Genomic DNA, 14,567 nt, shown 5'->3' with positions numbered 1-14,567 from the left:
TCATTATTAATCTTTACTTAAATTTTTAAGATTGTTTTCTTTTAAATTGTAACTAATATTACCCTGTTTTGACACTTCTAGCATACATTTTTATTAATTTTTGTTTACTAGATCTTTCATTCTTATAAATTTTGGTGAGCATCTGTGTGTAGTTTGCACTTTTTCTCTTTCTGATGATGCCTCTACACAGTATTTTAATGAGGTACATACTAATTAAACCTTCAAAGTTTTAATTTTTTTGTTTTGTTTTGTTTTTGAATGTGATATAGAAAAGTAATATTTTTAATTTAAAAAATTCATTGTACACTTTTATTCATTTTTATGTAAGTTGTCCATATTTGTTAAGTTGAGTTTGTATTACAATATTTATGGAAGTAAATAAATTGGATTGGAAAGAAAGAAATGAAATCGCTTTCAGTAAGTACGATTAAAAAATAGATATTTTAAAATCCCACCATTATTTTACAGACAAACTGTGTGTAGTATATTACAACTGTGTAAATATGTTACAACTACAATAAAAATTTTTAGAACATTCAAGGACATAAGAAAATAAAAGAAATAAATTTTCAAATGTTACTGTTCACCTCAATACACTCAGACATACAGTAACAAATAGTAGAGAATAATCTGAAAATATTATAAATAAATAATAATAAGGTGAATTATTTAGAAAAAATATTATACTCAAATATATAAACATTCACATATGAATCAGATTAATTTTGAACATGATGAATTATATAAACTGGCACTCCTGTTTCAATAACTTCATTAAAATCAATATCTAATTCAGTCATGATAACTATCAGTAATTACATGTGATAATACATTACTTTATATAATATTTTACTACCGATGATGAATTCCAATTTTAAACTATTTCCATGCATTCATAGGCAAATTTTGTTAATCATTAACTTTTTTTCAATGAAATAAGAAGGAAGATGGTATAGGGAAATGCACTTAAGAATTTTGGTTTTAATTCTTTTTTCTACAATTTTCATTGATCATATTATTTTTTTATCAAAAATTTCATTGAAGCAAATAAAAATTATAACTTAACCATACCTGTTTTGAATATTTGGACCAAATGGAATAATGTTTTTAGTGAAGTACCGGCTGGTACTGAACTAAAGTAGAAAGGAATCATTGACTGAAAATAAGAGAAAAACAAAATTTCAAGTAAAGAACATTAGATCTTATATAAAAAATAATGAAATGTAATTCTTCAAGCTATATTTTCCATTCAGTAAATGCACCCTTTCACCAAAACAGATTAAAAATAATGTTCACAAGTTAAGTCCTTCAAGGAGCATTCTCCATTATAAATCAGAATTTTTTTACAATATACTGTTATAATCGAAAGTCTATGAATAATATAATTAACATTTAACAAAATGTTTATTTTGCAACAGTAGATGCAAGATATATTAAATATAATAAAAAGTATAATTTAATTAAATTATAAATTTAATTCTTGTCCCACAAAAATCATTAAATTTAGTCTGAAAAAATTAAAACTGTTAATTCTGAAAATTATTAGTTTAGGAATAAGATATTTTAAAACAAATATAATATTTCTAAGATTGTAACATTTTAAATAATATTATAATAATTATAATATTATAAAACTGTATATAATACAGTTTATAACAATTATAATTAGCAAGTAGACAACAAACAGATTTTGCTTTACAAATTTTGAAAAAATCTTTAAAAAACCAACTTATTTTCATTTTTATTATGCCTGCCTGTTACAAATTGTTGAATGATTGTTGGAAGATAAAAAATGGAAATTGATGGAATTATTAAAAAATGAAACAAAACAAAAGTATTTTCAGGTAGCAACAAGTAAGCTAGAAATTAAAATAACCTTATTTAAATTTTTTCAAGTTTATTTAATAAAATCAGTTATTAGTCTAATAATTGTTATATTCAGATAAAAGAATAATCAGCAAACAGGAGATTCATACAGTTTTTTTCTCCAAACTTTTAAAAATATTATTATTATTACTTATTATTTATTTATAATTTTATAAATACTAAATAATCAAAAATCATCTGTTACTTTTAAATAACTTTTTAACTCTGTTACTTTTTAATTAAATCAAAAAAAAAATCACTGAAACTCAAGCCTGAGACCTATCAATTATGGTAGCACCACTTGGATGCTGACACTGTTGCACCGGATCTAAATTTCGTTCAGTCTCCATCTCCCGCCTGCATAAGAGGCTGCAGAGCCTCGCGATGATGCATGACAGCTGGAATGGCACAACACGACTATGGGAAGGCCCAGTCAAATGAACACCTGATGTTTGACTGCCCTGCTCTTGGGGGGGCTGGAGACCGAGCCACCCTGGAATTTAGAGGTGAAGGGGAAAATTGGCCACTCACAAGCGGCTAGTCAATTTGGGGAGAGCCGCATTATCGGACCATGTGGGAGTTCCTTGATGCGGTTGCTTTTTTCAGCAGACATCAGTAGTTTACCGAAGGGGAAAAGACTCCTACCACACTGCGGTGGGAAGCTAACCTAGAAATATATATGGCTGACCACCACAAGCCAATAAAGGCTCCAAGCGCTTTAATATGGTGGACAGGTTACTTGCTGGCATTCAGCGACCTAGGCGTGTCAGCGAATTGCTGTCTAGAAAAAGTAAATTTTTATTTACTGATGTCATATTTATTTTTAGTAGTTGACAGGGTGCGCCTACCCATTTAAGTAAATATATGACAAGTGAGTGGTTGGGACAGTCGGTGGTGTATGAAACCGCGCTTATTCCACGAGTGTGAGCGGAATATCACGCTGTTAGGTAAGCTCTAGAAGCTATTTAGGACACTGGTCGGTCGTTAATCTGTTTTGAGGTTCAGTAGCCGTTTGTGGCACAGACATTCTGTTCTATGCTTTAGGGCGACCGAATGGGGTGGTGGCGGGAGAAATGCCAAGCAAACCAATAATATCCAAAAATACCATTTGATTGGGAAATTTAAAGAATTTTTGAATGGTAAGTGATTTGCGGGTGATAATGAACATAAAAATGCTGTTTATCAGTGGCTAAATGGACTAGCGGCAGAAGAATACAAGGAGGGTATATTGAAGCCAGTATATCGCTACAATAAATGACTTAATTCATGTGGCAATTATATAGAGAAGTAGAATAAGGTATGTAGTTTAAGAGAAATAAAAAATATTTATAAAGTTTTCAGAATAAATTTTTAGACCACTTGCTCTTATTAATAGGAAAAATAAAAGTACTTAACTCTGACGAGTAGCTGAAATGATCAGACTTGATTTGATTGGAATAACATGGGTACAAAAAGGAGCAAGAAATTGTTGCTACTGTCTACATTTCAAGTTTGGTTTAATTTTAAAAGATCTGAAGCTGGAAGAATATCCTCATAAGAAGTTCTGTTAAGCCTTCCTAAATTAGTAAAATTGCTTTCAAGATATAATAACTCGCACTGATTCATTGCATTTACTTGATATTATAGATACTTACTTGATGAATCCTATAACACTATGAATTGTGGGTAAGTAATTAACATAAATATAACATTTTAGCATTAATCAATGAGTAGATTTTATTTAAAAACATGATTGAAAAAGAATTAAAAAAACTATTATTATTTTCATAAAATACTCACCATATCTAAATTCGCTCTGTTATCTCCGTATACATTACCTACTACTCCTAAACAAATATTAAGAGTAGGTGAATTTTCTTTACAATAATTTTGTATAATATTTTGAAATGCTAATGATCGTGGTAGAATTTCATACTGTTTTGCTGCTAATAATGAATTCTAGAAAGAAAAATTATTAAATTAAATTAAGTAAATTTAAAACCTATAATTAAACAGAAATAAGATTATCGATTAATAGAAATAAGTGGTTATTATATTTTTGTTGTTTGTGGCTATAAGCATTATTAATTTTTATGAGAAACTAAATTAACTTATAACAAATATCTTTTTACTTATCTTAAAATATTTTTAAGCAGAATTATGATCATACTATGTGACATTAATACTCCTGTTTCGTGTTGTTGTTCTAATTGCAGTTATTAATTGTGGTATTTTTTACTTATTTTTAAGAATATATTTAGGATGATATTGAAAAGTGTGGCAGATTTTTCTATATCTGTTGAAATAGTGTTTTAGTAAATTTCATAAAGTTTAATCTTAAGAGATTAACTTTATAAAATTTTAAGAAATGAGATCTTATTACACAACTGCCCAGAAAGAAGTGTATATACAGAAGTATTTAGAGTATATATATATATATATATATATGTTTTAATAAATTTAAATAATTGGAAAAAAAATTATACTATATACAAAGTGTCACCCACATGCTTCTTAATTATCCTATATTAAAAGCAAGGTTTTTTTTGGCAGTTGTGGTTTTTTTCATTTTTAATACTTTTATCTTTTGTTTTTAAGAATTTGTAGAATATCTAGGTTGTTGCTAATGTTGAGATGTATGTGATATGTTTTTATAAGGTAGTTTGCGTTTGGAAAATGATGGATTCATGTTAAAGGGAAATTAGCAATGTGGTTTACATGTGCCTAGGGTATTATGTTTTTTCTGGGATGGATTTTTCTTGCTTTGTTTTTTGGTCTGAGAATTATAGGTTGGTTCTGTTTTTTTTTTTAAATTTACAAGCAACATTTTTTTAAACCATAATCATGTAGTCAAAATGATGTATTTTTATTTACCTTAGCTTTATGTTCATTATTTTATTTAATTTTACAGGAGAGAATTATTGTGTATGAAACTGAGTGGAGTAAGTTGTTTTTATATTCTGTTCTCCTACATGATGGTCAGGTTACCTGATGAACTTCAAAACTGAATTCTTGTTGAATGCTATCTGTGATGGGGAGGTAAAAAAAATTACTATTTATTTGTTATGTTCATTTTTACTTATGTTTAACTTACCGAGAATTTTAAGAATAAGTATTCACACTCATATCAGCTTAGTATAATATGTAATCATTTCATCAGTGTATCAGGCCAGTAAATATATTATTGTATCTTCCTACATTTTGTGGAAAGATTTCTTCTAGAATATTAAAATAGATATGCTCAAAGGAAGGCCATAATAATGTAATATATTTTCAAATATAAAGTAATTATTTTTTTATATAAGCATAGACAACAAATATGATCGTTAAACAAAATTACTAACCTAATAAAAGAAAAATGACATATTTTTTTGTATTGTTTCAAATGACATAAATAATACAAAAATAATATGATTTATTTTCTGTAAAGACCAACTTTTTAATGACACATAGAACGTGCATCATTAAAAAGATTAAAACAAAGTCCAAACTTTCAGTTTTTCTACCGCTGCTGCAAGTAGGTAATGATATAAATTATTGGGGTATCCTTTCATCAAATAATTTTATAATGTCAAATTTAGAGTGGTACCCATCAATTTGGGCTAACTGACTGAATTACTAATATAGAATTACTCTCACTTAAGCTTGCGCATAAATAAAATTCCCATAATTTTACACAAAATAGTAAAACTTTGCTGTTAAAAAATAGTTTCTGAAACTTTATGATCTCAATTCCTGAAATCACAGCAAACTTTACTGTAATTTTTATAAATTAATATATGAACCTCAAAATAGAAATAGTATTGAAATAGAATTCATAATTAAGAAATTTTTTCATTCCTTAGAATAACTTGGAACCTGAGTTTTAATTACCCATTAAAAATAAATATCTACAATTTCACCACAGATGCAGATAATAATTTCTAATAAATTAATTCATGAAAATAAACAACAAAGATATTTTAAAGACTGTTAATAAATTTAAAAAATATAAATACTATTATTTTTTTTGAAGAGCAAAAGAAGAGGAAAATTAATTTTCTTGAATATACCAAGGTGTAATCAATATCTTTTATCGTGATAAAAGAGTTGTAAATTAAAATGTTTAGAAAATAAAAACTATGATTGCAGGCATTTCTTTCTAAATCAATTCACAACATCCATAAAAAATGTCTTTCATGTAAGTTAATAAAAAACATAAATAATCAAAATAATACATCTAGAGACAACATTAAAAACAGAATAATTGTAGTACTTTTTAAATACCAATATTTTTAAAATATGTAAAATACATATTACACACAAGAACAGCAAAAAATCATTAACATAATCAAACATATACTATGTATATAAATTAAAACCTAGATTAAGTGCTTAACAATTAATCAAGAAAATCATTTTATTATTTTATTTATAAACAACTAGTTTAATTTACTGATTATCATCTGAAGCTACAAAGAAAAAGTAGTATAGATAAGTTAATAGATTATTTAAATGAATAAAAACACTTTTGAGTAGATTAATAAGAACATTTAACACCAGCTAAACATTTCTGTTCATTTAGAAAGAAGTTAATGTGCTTCAACAGTTTTTTTATTTTTTTAATAACAATTATTTGTCATTTAGTTATGGATGTGAACACAACAAAAATAAAAGAAATAAATTGTTTACTAAAATATAATTATCTTAATTCTATTAAAGTAGAGCTATTATTAAAGTATTTAATATTTTTCTTTTGAAATTTAAGTATAAACATATTGAGAACTACTGCTAAAGACTCAACCCACCATACTGAACTCCACCATGGAACTGATGATGCATTGAAATGTCAAATGTCTATGATATTTTATATTGTTGCTATTCAAGCTCTGGCAGCTGGCTTGGGTTAGTTTATGTTTTACTGTCTCTCAGGTACAGAGTTGTCTCACCCTGGCAAAAGTGCTCATTTCTTTCTCGTTTCCAAATCTCTTGTGATTTAAGTTTATCTTTGCTTCATTTGTATAAAAAAATATTAAAGTAATATAATATAGATAAAAAAATTATTTCAAGGCATGATGATCAGATGATGATGCTTAATATCCAATCGAAAGAAAAACCTTAAATTGGTATGAGAAGCTGGGATCCACATTTTCCACTTAACACTCATCAATAATTCCTTCCTATAAAAAAAAAATTTTCCACTTCTAATACAACTTTCTATAAATACTGTAAATCAGTAATTACATCCCTGGTTCTTCCACCCTATCGACCAATAATTTTAGAATCCCTACTCCTCTACCTGACAGCAGACTTCCACTCTACAGCAAACTTCACAATGTAACAATGTTATTGTAATTGTTGTTATACATTTACTAACCTATTCTATTTTTGGTTTAATTTTCATTCAATTTTTTGGTTCAATTTATTTATAGTTTTATAATGTAAAACAATGAACCATACAGAATTGAAACAGCATTTTACAGTACAGAGCAGATGAACAAGCATCATTTATTTTATATATTTAAAAATCTTGTTTTATACAAATGGTTTTTTTTTTTATTTTAGTTAATAAACCTAAAAAAATAATTACCAAATAGAAATCAATCACAATATACACAGGACGTGTGTTGTGTGTGTGTGTGTGTATATATATATATATATATAATATCTAGAGTAATGCATTATAGATTTACAGAATTATATTTAAAATTCAAATATAAGATTTTATTCCATTTTGTATATTTATTAATTTACAAACTTATAATATTTACAATTAATTTTTATTTCGCATATTATTATTATTATTATTATTATTATTATTATTATTATTATTATTATTATTATTTTAGTAAGAAATAAATTATTAATAATTTATTTCATCTAACTAAATTTATTATTTTCTTAATAAAAACTTTGCTTCAAGCGAACATTAAAAAAAAAGCTATTATATAAATTAGGATATGGTATAGAGCTAAACTGTGAAAAAAGGTAGTTCACCATGACAGGTGATGCGTTAATGAGTCATGAGTCTTCATAAGGATGGGTTACATGTCAACAAGTTATGCAAGCTTTTTATGGATAAATGACTGAGGCTTAGTGTGGCACGGGAAAACACGTGTTTTCCCATGCCAAGCTTAACATGTTAAGAAATAGAGCTAGCTATAATCTGGTTAATGAAAGAAAACGTCTGAATTTTAACTGCATATACCAAACAAGGGAAAAACTATTTTTGCATGATGTTTTGCAAATTTAAACAATATATTTTTAGATTTTAATTAAACAAATCTTCAATAAAATAATGTATAACAGAAGATGGTTTATAATCTAAAACATCTGATATATATATATAATCCTCTTTTTCTAACTGTTTGACTCAGTTTGAAAGACTATGATAGTTACATGATACAATTATTAAATCTCATTTTAAACAGGCTACAATATAGACGCTCCATTCTTCATTCATTGATGTGCTAAATATTGTGAATCTTATTTTCATTTAATAAGTGACTCTTTCCAAATAAGCTTAATCTATTTTATTAACAAAAGGCAATTAATTTGAATAAAATATTACTTACCCCAATATAGTCTGCATTTGCTAGAAGTAGATTAACTATCATTGACTGGCTTCTAGGGACCGGAGGAAAACAAATTGGTGCTAACAATATGGACAACTTTACACGCTCGGCATATTCTGGTCTCATAGAAGCCATAACTAAGAAGACTGTTGTTCCCATACTATGTCCAATGAATGTAATCTGAGAAGCCTTTGTTATAAGTAAAATTTTATCTATAAAGGCTGGTAAGTCATACATTCCACTCTCATGAAAACTGAAAATAAATATTTTTTTATCATTATTATTACCTATAATATATTTAGGAAAGAAATGTAGACTTTTGATTTTTTAATTTAATTGTATAGATAGGTAAAAGGTTTTTTACTATTAATTTCTTGACTGTTTAATGGCTTGTATTTAGCATTGTAATCATTCAAACTGTAAGAGCTTTTCATATCACAAACAACTCATTTTTACGTAAATTTTATGAAAAGGTTTAAGTAATATATATAATAATAAAAAAAAAAAATTATTTACTCATACAAATAATTTTAAATATTGTTTTGTTACACATTTCTTTTGAACAAATTTTAGGAGGTCAGCCATTGGAAAGATGTTAGGCAAAATAATAGAAAAAATTACAATAAGAATCTGCAAAAAGAATGTGTTTGCAAGATGTATATTATTCAGGTGAGTTCAAAACTATTGTACACTGCTTATTGTGAAACAGTTCAGCGTATGAAGTGTTTCACATTAGAATAATGTACATTTATTTGTTTCACTATCTATTCCAGTCTTTCTTATCACTGTGATGAATGTAAAAAACATTGGAAAGTAAAGGACTAGTCAATTCACTATAAAGCCTCAGCTGTAATGAGGGACATGGACATTGATAGCGCACAGGTTCTTCCTATTGTCATCGGTGCGCGTGGGGCGCTTCCAAAGTCTACTCTTCGACATTTGTCCCTCCTCGGCGTTTCCAAGCGGTCCATTATCGAGAGCCTGGTGACAGGAGTTCTTTGGGCCTCTGTCTTGATAGGGAGGGCCCATCTCGACTGTGGTTACAATGCAATCATGCGTCTTCTGGGCACCCATCTTGGTTCTCGTTAGGGCCGCTTAGTATGGTCGACCAGCCTTAACTGGGTACCACCGGGGCAGAGGACTCCATGCCGTTAGGCGTGCCCCGCCATTGATGTTGGATTCGCGGGGGCAGTGGTTTTGCGTGGGGTAGCTCTCGTCCGACACGTCACTAGGATGTTCCAGCGGAGGCTCCTGGCGTTGTCAGGAGTCTTCATTACTACCCTTTTGGGAAATTTTTTAATTATACACTTCACCCAGTACGGGGCATTGTTGGTTGACACTAACATCTACTAGCCCTTGTGATGAATATAGTGAAGGTGTAACTTGTCAGACAGAATACCACTTGCATCTCAGTGGTCTGATATGATACTGAATACTTGGTTCAGTGACAATTGTAATAAAAAACCACTTCACTCCTCAGTTCACTTTGTAAGCCTGCCGTCAAATAAGTGTTATACTTGAAGATATTCTGAAAATAAGAGAACTGATTGAAGGCAATTTGACATGAGATAAAAGCCACTCCAGAAAACAGCATAGAATAAGTACTCAAAAACAGCGACTCCAAGCCAGGATTATTAATGGAAGTAAAGAGTGATGTTCCCTGATCACCTTTTTCACCCAAATGTTCTGTTGCAGTAAAAATACTGCAATAGTATATGCACATTGTCTTGTGTTATACACACTGTCTCTGATCAGCAAGAAAAAAAAGGATTAATGAAAAGGAAATAGAATGAAACTGAAAGAAATAACAAAAAATTAAAAAATGCTGAACTGATCCATCTTAGAGATCTTGGCCTTGCCTAATGAATAATCTTTTCTATTAACAAATCTAACACTTTTTTTTAATATATCTGGTTTTGCATGATCTTTTAGATGATTTGTTTTCAAAATCTAAGATAGATTAATTAATCTCTACCCAATTATCCAATAGCTTTATATAAAAGCTGACAATAAACTTGTAATACAAAAAATTATCTACTTCATCCCCTGGAGATATTGACACCAAAATTTTACCAACACATTGTATATACACAAGTCCCTGTACAAAATTTCATCAAAATCCACTTATTCAATCAAAAGTTATTAATTTTCAAACATGCCAATACACATACATTTGTATGTATGTGCAAACATTACCCCCAACATTTTTTTTTGTCTTTGGGGTCCCTGGGACATGAAATGTCAAGAAATGTTAAAAACCCATATACCACTTTTTAACTGATTATCATACCTTCCTTCTTGCAGCATAACTTTAGAGCATAGCTTTAGATACCAGGAAAGTAATATGTATGCCAATATTTCTGATCACCTGAAAGTGCAGACCCGCTCTAATATTTTCAGATTTTCTTTTAAACAGAAGTCATGCAATTAGAATGAATGATTAAATTCAATGAAAAAATTTAAAACTCCCTAAAATACACTTTCAATAAATCCAGTTTTTTGAGTGAAGGACATTTTTAAAATACCTCAAATTTTTTTATAAATGACATAATATTTAAAATATTTGCCAATGATGTACATTCTAAACAATGGTTGCAGATATATCAACCAAACATTATTTTAGTATAGCATTTCTGTCATGAACATTGTAGAGTCCAATAGACCAAGTAAACACTACATTTATTTATTATTAGGTGCTGCAGCAGAAAGCAATAAATTTATTTAATTACATATCAGTACACAACTTGATTAATGTAGCTCCTGTTGGTGCCAACTAGACCATGTAACTCAGTGTATGATATAGATATAAAGACATATCTACTACTGTCTTTCATCTTACTTCTTTATCTGTTTAGCCTCTGGAATCACCATAAGTTATTATTACTTCAGAGGATGAATGAGGATGATATGTATGAATGCAAGTCATACATATCATACATAAATATTATACATATTTTTGAGAATGCCTACTTATTGAACTCAAAAATTGGAAGGTTAATTATAGACAATATTTTCATATGAATGTTTTTGGAGATCTAGAGCTTAAATACCATAACCATGTCTGATCCATTAATCTAGGAAAATCATTAGATATGTAACCAGAACTGTAGTTGAATTTATGGTTCAAGAACCAGGTTAGGTAATTTTGTATCTGGCACAGTGTTACTTTTCAAAAAAGATGCCAATGGAATGAAAATGTTGGCAAAAACAGTTTTATAGCAGAAAAAAGTGATCAGTAACAGGATTTTAATAAAAAAAGGTTTCTTTTTCAGGCCGTTTCTTTATAGCTTACCAGGTAAAACTATGACCTAAGTAGGTAAAAAAAATTAAAGGTGGAAAAACAACACAAGAGATTAACAATTTTATTTCGGGTCAATATATTAAACTAATTTAATTGTACTTTAGTAATAGAAAAAGCTTTTAAAAATCTACTTAATTAAATATATTAGTGATACGATTAGTGATTATACTAAAAAATAATATATTCATTAATTACTGTTTAATAATTTTGTATATAAGTAAATGATATATGTTTGTCAAATGTAAACTCAGTTTAAGAGAAATAATTGTATTACAGTATTATTACTTGCTACAGTTCATAATAAAAGTATATGTATATTATACACGAAAAATCTGTTTTGCTTTAACCATATAAGAAGGAGAACTTATTCAATGACTTTTGATATCTTGTACACGTACAGGTTTAATTTGTTTTTTTTTTTTTGTAAATGTGTATTCGGTTTTTATGAGAAATAAAGTATTAAATAAGTTTAACATCTATTAATATAAAAAAATACCTGAAATCCCAGAATCTTTCATCATGAGGTCCATATTTAATGTTTGCGCGGGAATTGACACTGCCTCTTTGGTCTCCAAGCCAAACATCAAATCCATTTTCAGCAAGAATAAATGCTGTTTAACAAGAAATATCTGAGTCTCATTACTTACATATAAATGTTTATTAATTAATTTAATTTTTCTTTAACAATACGTTGAAAGTTTGAATAAGTTTATACTTAACTAATAAAAATATTTTTTTCTTTAAATTGTTTTTGTATAAATGTAAATCTGCACAAAATGTAGAATGACATAAGAGCAATAAATTATTGTAAAACTTGGTATAACTGCCTAAAATGTTTATTATTTAACAGAGGAAGCTCAGGGAAGAAAACAATAATTTATCTCAGAGAAGTTAATAATTTTTTTTTTTTTATAACGTGATACAGGTTTGTAAATTTAGATTTAACCTCTAAACACTACAAATTAGGTTTTTTATACAGCCCCTTGATTGGAAACAGATTTCTCAAGTGAGTTCACAGCCATCTCACAAACCTCCACCAAGGAAGCAGCTGCTCCATCAGTTTAACATTTTTTCAGTTTAGCAATGCAATGCCAGATAAGTGATTTTGTTATATTTCATGACGCACACCAAGAGTCAACTTGTTTAAATTTTGAAAGTAGTACAGTTTTGTTAATATTAAAAATAATAAACAAATCTGCAATAAAGATTATGTAAAAATTATATTACCTTCTTCCAAAAGATCTTTTCAGATTATTATGCAGTTCCTATTAGTTACAGTTATTAATGACACTGTTTTTAATAACATCTGTCTTACTTTTAGTATGCAATGATATTTTTTCCAATATTCATTCAGTTTGTTGTTTGTTTGTATCAAATTTAATATGTTAGAAAATTTCATCATGTTCAAATTTATTGAGATCTTAGATTTTACACATTTGTGTGTATTTAAAATTTGTCTATTGTTAATTTCTTTGTATAAATGTCCTGTTTCAATATAGTGATATATAAAGGTTAATACTGTTATATATAATGCCTGAATATATTCTTTATGTCTGCGGGTACTTGCATCTGACCTATACAGTATTCAGAATCACTATAGTCGATCAGTTGATCCTGTGTATAGGGAATTGTGGTTTAGAATTACTTTAGTTTCCTCAGCTGTGTTTATCAGAATATGTTTTTTTAGTTTGTTATATAATTTTTCACATTTTGTAAATAGTTTATTGTTTTAAAAGCAGTCAATAAGTTTCCATCCTGAAAATATTAGCAATTTTATAAGAATATCAGACTTATTAATTTTATAAATTTTCGGTCACTATATATATATTTTGAAAGTTGTATAAATTTTATTATGGCAGATATTTTATTGTATTGAATTCTTCAGTGTAATTATCTGTTGATTAGACTATATTACATAGTGTAGAAAGCTGTCTGTGCATTGTTGTGTGATAAGATGTGTTGTGACATCCCATAACCAATAATACCAATATAACCATGGCACTATGCCAATGCTCCTACCTCTAACCAATCCAATGCCTAGGCCGGAACTCTAGCCACCCAGGATCCTTCCACAGTCAAATACCTCGACTAAATTCCCTCTGCAGATCTACACACTGCAAGGGCGCGAAGAAAACCAGCCACTATAGACCACACCTCGTAAATCATCCAGTTAATATGGAGATCCAGAAAGGAATGTATTTTCTCAAGTTCCCTAACAGCTCGTGAACGTTCGACCTCGTATCGGGGACAGACGTAGAGGACGTGGTCCACTGTATCACCAGTCCCGCAATCCGGGCATTGAATCGAATCCACCAAACTAAACCTAGCCAAACTCGCCAGAAAGGCACCATGCCCGGAGAGAAACTGTGTGATATACCGACTGGAGAAAACCCATCTAATCGTACCTACATCAGACACTATAGGAAATGATACCATGTGTGTAGCGACCTGCGGGGGATTCATCCCACCTGCCATGCCAAGACGCAAGACCCAGGTCCTCAACCTCCTGCTTTCATTCTGATATAAATAAGTTATTTACCCTGGAAATATAGCGTTCCTTAAGTTCATTACCCAAGATATCTACCGGTTTGACTCCGGCTATAACACAGACTGCCTCCCGCGAGACTGTTCTATAATCGCCTATAACAGCCAGCAAGAGGAGTCGCTGGGCCTGCAACAAAATGTCCGCGTAAAACCTAAAGGCCAAGCAGTGAGCCCAGATAGGTGCAGCATGTAGCAAAATAGCCTCACTGACACCTTTGTAAAGGATACGCATGGTACGGAAATTCAACCCCCAATCGGAATGAATGATTCTACGGATTCCATAAAAAGCATCAGCGGTCTTTTTTCCTACATACTGTAGATGT

The 14,567-nt window shown here is 29.2% G+C and overlaps 1 protein-coding gene across 1 annotated transcript in view; it reads right to left on the bottom strand.

Annotated features, from left to right (window-relative positions):
- Window positions 1-14,567, bottom strand: part of LOC142329523 (lipase 3-like) — a 76,535-nt gene that overhangs the window by 7,777 nt on the left and 54,191 nt on the right. Inside the window, exons 3-6 of the mRNA XM_075374197.1 lie at window positions 12,197-12,311; window positions 8,400-8,652; window positions 3,646-3,804; window positions 1,072-1,156 (exon numbers count right to left, since the gene is read on the bottom strand). Of these exons, the coding sequence (XP_075230312.1) occupies window positions 1,072-1,156; window positions 3,646-3,804; window positions 8,400-8,652; window positions 12,197-12,311 (612 nt within the window). The remainder of the gene's footprint in view (window positions 1-1,071; window positions 1,157-3,645; window positions 3,805-8,399; window positions 8,653-12,196; window positions 12,312-14,567) is intronic.

The sequence above is a fragment of the Lycorma delicatula genome, chromosome 8, assembly GCF_047948215.1.
Source record: "Lycorma delicatula isolate Av1 chromosome 8, ASM4794821v1, whole genome shotgun sequence".
Taxonomy (NCBI): Eukaryota; Metazoa; Arthropoda; class Insecta; order Hemiptera; family Fulgoridae; genus Lycorma; species Lycorma delicatula.
Note: the sequence above shows the minus strand (reverse complement) of the source record. Positions and strands in the feature narration are given on the sequence as shown.